General features: G+C 42.3%; 1 protein-coding gene across 1 annotated transcript in view; it reads left to right on the top strand.

Moving 5' to 3' along the window:
• The window catches only part of cep112 (centrosomal protein 112), a 100495-nt gene that overhangs the window by 64571 nt on the left and 24093 nt on the right, over window positions 1–11831 (top strand). The window contains exon 22 of the mRNA XM_035654347.1: window positions 7488–7550. Within this exon, the coding sequence (XP_035510240.1) occupies window positions 7488–7550 (63 nt within the window). The remainder of the gene's footprint in view (window positions 1–7487; window positions 7551–11831) is intronic.

Raw genomic sequence — 11831 nt, 5'->3', positions numbered from 1 at the left:
TCCACCGTCCATCTCTCCTCTGGGCCCCCACCCCCAACCTCCCCACCCCCCCAACCTCCCCACCCTGCCTTCATAGTTGTTGCAAAACGAGAACATTAGAGGTTTTGATAAGATTTGGCCTTAGGAGTCAGGCTGGCTTAGAGGAAGTGTGGAAACACAGTTCTTTACCAATACACGGCACACACACGCCACGCACACACACTCCTCTGTGGATCACACAGCATATAAACACAATCATATTTGCAATTAGTACTTAGTAGGCAGTATTGATTACGCATAAAGTTCTAGTTATGGAGAATAAGGTTTTGTGTTGCACCTTCTTCACCTCACACAGCTTTGTCCACCACCCTGCTTGTAATACTAGAGATCTGAAGATACTGTAGACAAAAGATCAGAAGCGCCGCATGGTTTGATAGGAGGTGAAGTAACGCTGCGAACCTTGAATTCATATTTTCTCTTAGTCTGTGAGAGCATGCTCTTCTTGAACTGCTAGAGGAGATTAGATATGTGAAATTTTTCATCTGATATGTTTGTTGGGACCTCTGTGTTGTGTATGAGTGTGGAGCACCTGTTGTATTACGAGTAGGTTGCATTATTGCACATGTACTGCATACACTGCTGCTCTCAGTCTTATGGCTTTTAATGTACCATACATGTTACATAAAAGAAGTGGTGTATTCAGAAAACACATATTGACAGGATGGGTGAAACCCACACTTTCTGATGATCCTCGAGCAAGTAGTAAAACGGAAAGTGTGGTGCGTGTGCGTGTGCGTGTGCGTTGTGTGTGTGTTGTGTGGTGTTGCACGCACGCACAGCCTGGCTATCATTCAGATTCAAAGGGACGGGGCATTTCAATCAAACACTAACCAAGTGTGACAAAACCACCTGGAGGCGACATCGGCCAATGAGAAGGCAGCTTTTTGGCGTGCATGACCAATCCCTGTTCGCCGTGTCACAGCTCAGTGCCCCTTCTGGCATGCCACACGTGAACTCGCTGACATGACAGCATGACAGTGCTCACTCTTCCTCTGACACACACACACACACACACACACACACACACACACACACACACACAGGTTGAGCATTAGAAAGCTGTGGTATGAAGGCCTCTGTCTTGCAATTAGTCTTTTTTCCCCCCTGCAGGTAATTCTTGCTTCAAGGAGGAGAAGTCTATGTACATCCAAAAACATTCTTCCTTTTAAAAGTTATGTTGGCTCAGAAAGCTAGGTTGGAGCTGTCTTATGTGCGTCTCCCTTCGTTATGACATGACACTGCAGTTGTAAAGGGCAGATCAGAATATATAGCAAAGTTTGTTTGACAGCCAGTGAGACTGTACGTGCAGATGTTCTTTGCTTCACTGCAAATAGCTTCTTCCACTAAACATAGAAATTAACTACACACTGTAATGGACTTTGGGATATTATATCTTAAATTATCCTTTGTGAGCAGATTTTGTCTTCCCGCTCACATTTGAGTCCATCTGTGAGAAACTGTTGCTTAAAAATCCCCCCCAAAAAAAAAACTTGTTTGTGATGAGTAATACAGCTGTAGATGAGCATTGCAGCAGCAGTTTGGTACCTCAGCTAGGGCACAGACTTCAAACCCTTATTTATGTTGTTTGGCAAAAGAAAATCATCTGTATATAACTTTTGTTTGTTGTGCTTTGCAACGACGCTGGCGAGGCAATCTTTTTATGTGGCCGGAGATGCATCTGCTTTCACACTATTTTCCATGTGTGGACACATGCGTTCCTGACCATCCTCAAATGTGGTTTGACTGATTGGATCTTGATGCGTCTTCAGTGTGTTCTGGTTGTGCGTTCACATCCATATTTAGAGCTGTGCACTTGTGAATAGACCACCCAAGACGTTTTTTAGTGCAAAACATGAACACAGCTGATTATCCAACTTTTCACTGAAGCTACAGTTCCAGCCTTCATTCTTCATACTTATTTTTTTCATTGACACAAGGAGAAAGGCTTTGGACCTGTATGTCCTCTGAAAAATACAGACAAATCTTCACATTAAACTACAGGAAGTGAAACCAGGGTGATCTGGTAGTTAATACAATTCTTCTAGTACATCCGTTAGAGTTTTATCAATCCATTCACACTTACTATGATCCCAACCCTTTAAGACCACGTACTTTTACTACCCTCGGTGAGTGTACTGTTCTCCCTCTCAGCCAGAAGATGGTGGTACGAGGTTGTTGTCATTGTTGTTGCCGTAGCCACGTCTTGTTCTTCTCTCTTGCCCCCTGTCACCGCTGACTTATTAGGTTGGTCTTCTGCCATTTGGAGATACACCAAATCACATTATTCAGTCGGTCATGGATTAGACAACGAGGAGAGAAACATAGGCTGAGGGATGATCAAAGAGGGCCCACATTCACCTCACACTAACATACTAACTGGGAGACAAAGAAATGGGGGAGGCAGAGCGAAGGATCTGATTTTAGGGGGAAAAGAGCGTTTAGGGGCATCCAGATTTATTCAACCTACGTGTCTGAATTAGTATTTGTCTGCTGTTGGTGTATGTTTACATCATAGCTGCAGCACTAACACACATTAAAGTGGAAGAGATTGTGTTCTTGCGTTTGTGTATGAACATATGTTATGTGTTTGTGTGCGTGTACGCATGCCCAGACCTAAGTGAGCTCCTCGTTTCCTCAGTGCACCATCGGGCCCGGCGGCGGAGAGAGAGAGTGAGTGAATGAGTCACCCAGCAGATGAAAGAGTCAAAGTAAAGGCTCTGCCGTCCCAAAAAAACATCACACGGCTCCCTTGCTCACTTTTTGAAGTCATCCAAGAGGAGGGAGGGAAGCGACACACTTTCTCAATCGCATTAAAACATGGCGTCAGGCAGCTCCCATCTTGTTGAACGCTATAGATTACACTTTGGTTTGAAGTGGAGTTTTAAGTGGGACACCATGATATTGGGCTCTGTTTTTTGGGTTAAGTTTCTAATTCAACATCAGGCAGACTTATTGATCAAAGTAGGGAGGGAGGCATAAATAGTCGGGGAGGGAGGTCTACCTAGACAGAAAACTAGACAGACAGTTCTAATAAAGTTCAATGACCAATGGGAAAAACTTTACATCTACATCTACCGTCACAGCCGTCTCATCATAAGGTCTTTGCTTGTGTAATAATCCACACAAATCTATACAACCAAAACATGAATGAGACACTTCTTCTGTGGTTTTAAAGTCTGTCCACCTGCTTGTGTTAAAGCAATCTGTGATTCTACAAGCGACTCCATCCATTACACATTCACTGCCTCAAACCAACTTCTTTTCTTGACCTTATGATAAGCCCACTCACACTGATGGTAATGGATGTAATTGGGTTTTCTGATACCAAGAACTGGCTGGTTAGGTGTGTAATCACTGAACATTTGGTATGTTGTGTGTGTGTGAGTCTGTATGTTTTGATGTATGTTTATCTGCGAATGCCTGCTTGTGTGTGCGCGCACCGTGATGCATTATTTCTGTACTGTGTGTGATGCGGCAGTGACAGTGAGCAGCAGGGATTAAGAGAATCACTACTGACAGGCAGTGATGGCAAACTGTGAAATGGAAATAAAGCCTCTTGTCATTACAGCACCAACTCTCTCACACACACACAGATACACAGGCAAGCACAGCAAGACAGCAATGATTACAGACAAACGAGCAAATAACATCTCCCAGCTCTCCCTCGCTGGAAGATTGAACTCAAATTGTTATGAGAGACATGCGTAGTGAACAGAGGATTGTTTTGAATGCTTACAAATACTGCTGCCACTAAAACTGAAGGCTTCGTGGAGCAATGGGGGGAAAAAAAGCTTCTCTTTGAAATTTTTTATTTTTTTATTTTTCAAGAAATGAACCCCACAAATCAGCTCCCTAGTGTGCAATATACAGCATGTTAAGTGCAGGGTGAAACTACGAACAACCACTAAAAGAATATGTTTCGTGACTCATTGTCGGGTTAAAGACGTCCCCTGACATTGACCTAATCGCCTTGTCAACCAGCCGTCAAAATGTTGTCCTTTCTGAGCGTGGAGTGACATCATCCCCGCATCAGTAGTTTTATATCTCCTGTCAGAGTTCAGCTTTAGGACGATGCCGAAAAACCATAATTGCTCTTTAGCAATGTGAGATGATTGGAAACACATCGGAGAAAAATGCCATATGGAGGCAATATCCTGTCCAGGACCATAGACTGCACTGAACATTCTGAAAATACTGGAAACAGACACACTTGACTTAAACACTCACACACAGAAGTTATCATGTGTTGGCAGGATTACTCTCTTGAGAAATGTTTACTTTAGTTTCTTCCTCCTTTAGCAACAATACAATGGGACTGCACACCTTGAGCAAATTTCAATTCCAAGCAGCAGAAGAAGCAGTAGATCAAACTTTTGGATGTGTGTTTGGCCTTCATGCATCCTGTTTGTCCATTGTCTGTATTTGAATAAGTGTGAATTGTGTGCATATCTTTGCATAAGTGTGTGTGTGTGTGTGTGTGTGTGAGAGAGAGAGAGAGAGACACAGAGAAAGTTGTCACCCTGTTTTCTGCCACTCCCGCCAGTCCTTTTTTTAGTGTGCGCTGTATGTGTCTATATGTGTGTGTGTTTGGCCTGGTTCCCACTGCAGATTATTAATTAAGTTCTGGTAAGCGGTGCATGCCTTGCCTTTAGATCCACTTCCACTCTCTTCAACACACACACACACACAAGTACCCGTACACACGCACAAACACACACACACTTCAAAGCAGCCGCACTCCACACAGCTAGGATTAAGAGGCGATTGAAGAGCCTGATACAGCCTCAAAGTGCCTTCAGCACGAAAATGCCTTTGGCAGGGCACAGGTAGTCTCTTTGAAAAGTGCCTACACACACTCACACACAGATACACACACATATAGCTGGGCTTTTAATTTAGCTCTGATTTTTCCCTTTGTATTTGTCACAGTCCTGTTGGGCTGTTTTTCCTTGCATGTACTATCCATATCTTCATCTGTTTCCAGCCATTTTTAATGTGTGTCTAGATGGTTGAGCTGTATAATGTATGATGTTGTATATGCTTCCTGCTAAATTCCCCTGAGTGGCTGTAGGTAAAAGGAATAGGCTAGTAGCAAGCTCTTTATGTTTTTATGAAACATCTGAGTCGGTTTGCATGTCAATATGGCCATATGTTTTCCATGAATACACTCACATGTGAACCCACAGTGGTATACAGTACAGAGAGTCACACACGCCTCATTACCTCACTGTCAATTGCAAAGATGATGCTGATATATAAGTTTGATGTAAGCATTTTCACTACTGAGCCACAATTAAGTCATCCTTTGCCATTACTGTCAAAATATGGACTATGAAGATAATTACATCAAATCAAAAAAAGACGTGCCATATATATTTGGTTCATATATATAAAACCTAGCCTGCTTTCAAATGATCAATTAAGAAAATATGGCACTACTACAGTATCTAATCAAGTACACTGTAGTCAAGATGGAGCTCTCCGGCAGCAATAAAGGGGGACGACAAATGTGTCAGCTTTAAAGAAAAACATTGAAGGACTCTATTTGCGCCCCTCTCCCACACACAGTTCTTTCTCCTGCCTTTTCTACATCCTTCTTTGTCTAACCCTCTCTCATCAGCTGCTAGGGCCCCTAGGGACGAGCAGGCTGCCACTCAAAAGAGTCCTGGCGCAGGAAGACAGGCCGGTATCCTTGGTGATGGCTCTGTGTTTCCGTGGTGACAGGTGTGTGTCCGCTCAGAGCGGGACGGTGGTGTTTGTCAGGAAGTGTTTGGATTGGGCGCAGAGTCGAAACACAGCTCAGGTGTTGATGGTTGCGTTCAATGAAACAGTGTTTGTTAGTGAGTTGTCTGTCCATCAGTGGCTGTCAGGACAAGAGAGTCAAGCCTTTGTGTGTGTGTGCGTGTGAGTGTGTGTGTGCGTGTGAGTGTGTGTGCGTGTGAGTGTGTGTGTCATGGGTGTTTTAAGTCAGATTTTCTGCATTTTTAAAATAATTTGCTAAATACATTTCTGCATGGCTGGAGTTTTATAGGTATTTTTTCTGTCTCCTACATTCAATAAACAGGAAACTTTCAAGAATTAAAAAGAATAGCAGTGTTATACTTTGTTGCTCATCACATCTACTGCTTCACTCTACTCCCACTGGGCCACAGATACAGATCTCTGATCTGTAAAAAAGCACACTACAGTCAGAGCTCCGTGCCCCCCGCCATCACTGCCCTCAACAAACTGTAGCAATAACATTAAACGGACTCATGTTCTTGTGACTGTGTTCCTTGTGGCTATGTTCTTTGTGTTGTGTGTTGATTGATGTTCTTATGTGTGTACAGGCTGTGGAAACAGATTTCCTCTATGGAGGACAATAAATCATCTATGTATCAGTGGCATTGCAAGAAGCTTACTGGGGTATAGAGGGCAGTTTTAGAGTTTCTAATGTTTCCTTCGAATAAGATGTGATGTAATATAAGACCTAAGGGAAATTGTATTCAAAATTGAGTATCTAGTATAGTCTAGTGATGCAGAATATAAAATAGCATAATGATGATGTACATGTATACAGTAAATAGCATTTAGACAACTGTATGTGCATCTGCATGATGTATGTTTTAAAAAATAAAAGACCAATGAACAGTCTAAATATACTGATATATGCTACATTATTCTTTCAGACATGAGTTTAAAACTGTAAAAGCCTCTCAAATAATGACCCATATCCCCCATTAATTTGAGCCTTGTCTTTCTACAGTACTCGTATAGACCTTGCCACCGTGCGTACAGGCAGCCATTGACATCACCATCAAATTCCAGCACTTCACACCTCATTATCTCACTCCACTGTTCAGCCTCTCATTGAAACTCTGGCATCACAACACGGCTAGCTGAACGGAGACAGAACTTGTATTAGACACTTGCAGTCTTTACTTCCAGCTGGCTAGCTTCCCATGAGCAACAACTGAAAACAAAGAGACGAGCACTGCTCAATAAACTCCCGACAACAATCTCCATTCACTCCTATTCTGTCTCCACCGTGTTGTGTCTCCCAGATTCTCCCAATCATCTCTCCTTTTTTTTCTCCCAATAGCTAATTGGCAGCAACGTTTTAATTTCCCCCGCCCCCTTGCCCCCCTTCTTGTTAAGTGTTGAATTGTTGGCAGGGAATCAAAGGGGAGTGGTGCCCACTGTGCACCATGCCCGTCACTACCTGCTGGCACACATGAACGTTGGGACTGGCACTGTGCCAAGGGGCCACAGGCCTGCACCGCAGGGACACACTGCCAGGAGGCAGAGGTCAACACGAGTGTGTGTGTGTGTGTGAGCATGAGTATGTTGGAAGGGTAGCGTGTGCACTTCCTAACAGACGATTCAATTTCACAACTCTCTCTCTTTGTGTCTGTCTATCCGTCTGTCTGCATATCTCTTTCTCACACTCACCTCTCTTCTTGTTGCAGACCAACAGCAGGTTGAAGCAGATTGAGAAGGAGTACAGTCAGAAGCTCGCCAAGTCTGCCCAGGTAATCAGTTTTCTCTTCTCCCCTTTTTTCCCCACAATCTCTTTCATTTTATATTCCTCTTTTTCCACTGAACCGCTTGAAAGATTTGACAAATGTATGAAAACACACTCTTGAACCCACAGCAAGCCAACCCTGCCCTTTACCCTCAAGCAGATATGCACAAACACCAACACACATCCCGTATCTGGCATGAGGTTTGTGCAGAGCTCAGACAAATACACATAAACCACAGAAGTTTGTATTACATGAAGAATATAGAAAACTCTACTCTCTGGCTTTTCTCTTTACTTTTCCTGTTCCCTCTTTCATCCCCTATGTCCAGAGGTGTGAAAAGGTCTCCTTTGCAACTCAAACACTATCGTGTCAGTCAGGTTCATACTCTTCTCTGTATGTTTTCCACATAATATAAATGTTTCCAGTGTGTAACATTTAAGAGGCTGAAAATGGAACATAATATTCATAGGTATGTTTGTTGTTGCAAAATAAGATGCAGCAACATTCTCTTCAATTTCAACTCCAGATGCACCAAATGTTCTTCATTGGAAATCTGCTCTTACCCAGGTGCTGAATGATCAATCCCACTTGATCATAAATTGGAGACATGTGGCCAATTGTTTATTAGCATAGGTAACGCACCCCTAAATACTACATAAGGGCAGGTGCAGTGCCGTGTGCAAATATTCTGGCACACTGAATTGAAGAGATGCCACAGACAGACAGACTGGCAGAGTATACAAATGTAAATAGAAAAATAAACACACCAAATAACAAATTCATTTGAATAGGCTGAGCTGTTCTCATATGGTTGCAGTCTGCAACTTTATCTGCTAGATGTCATTCAATTCTACACACTTGTCCTTTAAAGCTGCACTAATCAATATTTTTTACAGAATAGTGAATAAAACACCTATGTGTATTGTGAAAGCAGTTGTTTGTTGTGAGCTAGAAGGAGAGTGAATGTTATGCCTCTGGACACAAATGTAGGTCTGACTCCAAATGAATGCTAGTGTTGCTCCATGTCTCCCGAATGTGTTAATAGGAAACTGTTTGCTGACATAAAGATAATATATAATTTTTGTCTTTACAGCTTGTTCAGCTGTGTGGCTAAAAATCAATTCATGCTACTTTAAAATCCACACATTGCTTGATCCACCTTGTACTGGCCACTTGATCTGTGGTGTTCTGTAGATTAAGAGGGGAACATCAAGATATATGCTCCTCCATTAAGTTATTTCATCAATATCTTGATTTATAGTTCAGCATATAATTTAGACCTGTGATCATAATACCACTGTAGCACTAAATGAATTTGTTATATATTTTCTGTAATTCTCTCCATGTTTTCTTTACTATCAGCAATCCCTACCATCATCATCATCATGTAGATGAAAACAAAAACCTTCTAGGTCTCCAATGCGATATCACTGTAGCCCCCATAGCCCTGACGTGTATTGTAGTTCTTTCATGGGTGCTACAGAGCCTGAACAAGTGGCCTCTGCAGCATCTTCAAGCACAAGTATAAATCAACCTGAAAAGATCAGTTAAAGTCCCTAATTATATTTCACACACTTCATTCACTGGCTTGTTTTCTCCTCTCTTCCATTTCTCTCCTTTGCCTATTTATTTCACCTCCATACCGGTTTCTCTTCCTCCTTTCATGGCATCATCGAGAGGGCCATATGCTTAACATTACTGCTTGTCTCCTCAGATTGAGACCATTAAAAACTGAGGTAATTCTCCGGACCAGGTATATAACTTCCCAGGACACTCCGTCATTCAGCAAAACATCTCTGAAAGTTCAGGCAGCTTTTACCTCACCAGTTTAAAAGATCCAAAACTCCCTAAGTAGTGTTTACATTACAAAAGAAAAGAGTTTTCTTCTTGATTATGTTGCAGGGTAAAATATCACAATCATTTGGCCGTAATTGCACCTCGTTACCCAAAGAGGAGATTCAAAGAGGGGGTTTTGTTGTTTTTCTTTCTTTCTTCTCCTCTTTAAATCCCCCCATTTTGGGTTGGCTGGCAAAGGCACCGAGTTGAAAGCAGGGTTGACAAGCAGATGTTGTGAGAAAACGGTAGCTTATTAGGTTACACAATGCTCAACTTCAAAAGAAGTCGGATGCTGTGCGAAAGTTCAGCCATGTTTGCCTGCTTTGGTGGTGCGGTACGCCACCGCAGACAAAGCAACAAGTGATTAATCCTCTGTTTTGGGGACACAAAGCTGGCACAGGTTCAACAAACAACACTCTCTCTGACATTAAAGAAAAGTCTCGCTGAATTCAAAACATCTTTGTTGAAGTGTGTTGTTATACGGAGGGTTCTGCTGAAGGTGTGGGTTTTTGTGCAAACATATTAATATGCGTGATTAATGCGGGCTATTTGTCATGGGTTTGGGTGGTTTTGTTTTAAAAGGTAAAGGTGGAACCCCCCTTGGGGCAACTCAGTCAAATGTAAACAAGAGGCCTTTGAACCTCAAAGGCTAACCCCAGTTGTTAACCCCTCAGTGTCTGACAGGGGGCATCGCTCTTGAGCTCAACTGCATAGCTAATAGCCCAATTAAAAACATACCACGCCATACATTATCCTAAGGGGACTGGAGACGCACCTCGTAAGGGTATATGTTTACGTGCATGCACATACACATCCCTTTCACTTACACATTTTTGCTTTTGTCTCTTTTTCCGTGCGTTTCTCATTCACACACACACACTGACTGCTAATTAGTGTCTCTCTAATCCAGTCCTGTGTGTTAAGCGTCTAGCTGTGAGTAGTCCTCCTGGGTGACCTACGAACTGAACAGGCCTGGGCTATCTTCCCCCATTTAATGATCAGGCTGCAGTGGGTGGTAGCTGTGGCACTGGTGGGAGATCATTACTTTATCCCTGACCGTTCACCGTGTGAGTGGGTAGGAGGTGGAGGGAATTTGCCATGGGAGGCACAGTGCATGAGAAGTACCATGTTCTGGAAGAAAGAGGTTGAAGTTCACTCCATATGCAAATATACCTCATTTATTTCCACACAATACTGGTTGTTAAGTTCCACAAACAGTGTTCACATGTGACCTCTTAGGCATGTATTAACCAAAAAGCATCTATTACAGTATTTATTCCTTTTGATACATCTGAACTGCATAAAATATACTTACTTACCATCCTTCACTGTTTATACTAACTAAAGTTTTTATCTGTACTGATCATTGTAAAAGTTGCTGAAATTAATAGTTTATTTATAATGTCCATGTATAGCGTGAGATGCGGTTAAATATAGGAAATCATCACCCGACTGTACAGTCACTTAACTCTACAGGCCTGTTTATTAGCTTTCTGTTTTGGTTTTAATTGCTCACAACTTTACTGTTTTCGTTTAGTCTCCAGTCGTAGCAGGCAGACAGGCAAGGTTAACAGTTACCTAAAGAGGGCGGTGGAGACCAAACAGAGCTCAAAGAGACTGAATATTAGACTTACATTCATCACAACTCAAAATTAAATCTATTGCTGCTCCAACTTCACAAGGTGATTTAATATCTCAGTGTTGTGTTTGAAATAGTTGTATTGCACCCAAAGGGGCCCGGAATCAGTTAATGCAGGTTTTAATGCGTAGATTGTTTGGTGGATGACACTGTGGATTATGACACTGTTGATGCAGAAAGCTGTTAATGTCCACAATTAACTGAGCATTTTTATGTCACTTTCTTCTCACTATTTAAATCACTGAGCAAATCAGATGTGTGTAGCAATTAGGAGGTCTGGAACTTCTTGTCAACATAATCCAGCACGTTTTCACACTCATTAACATTGCAAATTAATGCTTTCTATATGGCCATTGTTTTACAGTTATTAGTAATTCAGCATTATGTTAACAAACAAACCTGCTCATTTCTCCCCGTTTTTACCTCAGGTTCATGGAGAGTTAAGGCCGCCTTTAGCCCTAAACAGAGATGCTAGCAGGCTGGGGAAATACATAAGTCTCACCAGACCAATTACAGACTTAAAAAGGCCTGGCTGGCTATCAGACAGAGAAGAAGGTGCTGTGGTGTGTATATATACAGGAATAACAAGACAGACAGCTGAGTTCACTAGTTTAGAGTGCCGCCACCGCCTGGGGCTGAAGACCAGCAGATGCAGGGAATCCATATTGCAAAATAATTATTACGCCCAAAAATGATGTTCCCATAATAATGTGCCATTTGTTGCTTTCATGTGGCTTTCCCACTGACAAAATATGCCTAATCTCCCTCTCATCTTGCTTTCCCTCTCTCCTCTCCTCCCTCCCTCTCTCTCT

Source organism: Morone saxatilis, unplaced genomic scaffold (genome assembly GCF_004916995.1).
Source record: "Morone saxatilis isolate NCDOM2014 unplaced genomic scaffold, NCSU_SB_2.0 Contig14, whole genome shotgun sequence".
Lineage (NCBI taxonomy): Eukaryota > Metazoa > Chordata > Actinopteri > Moronidae > Morone > Morone saxatilis.
Note: the sequence above shows the minus strand (reverse complement) of the source record. Positions and strands in the feature narration are given on the sequence as shown.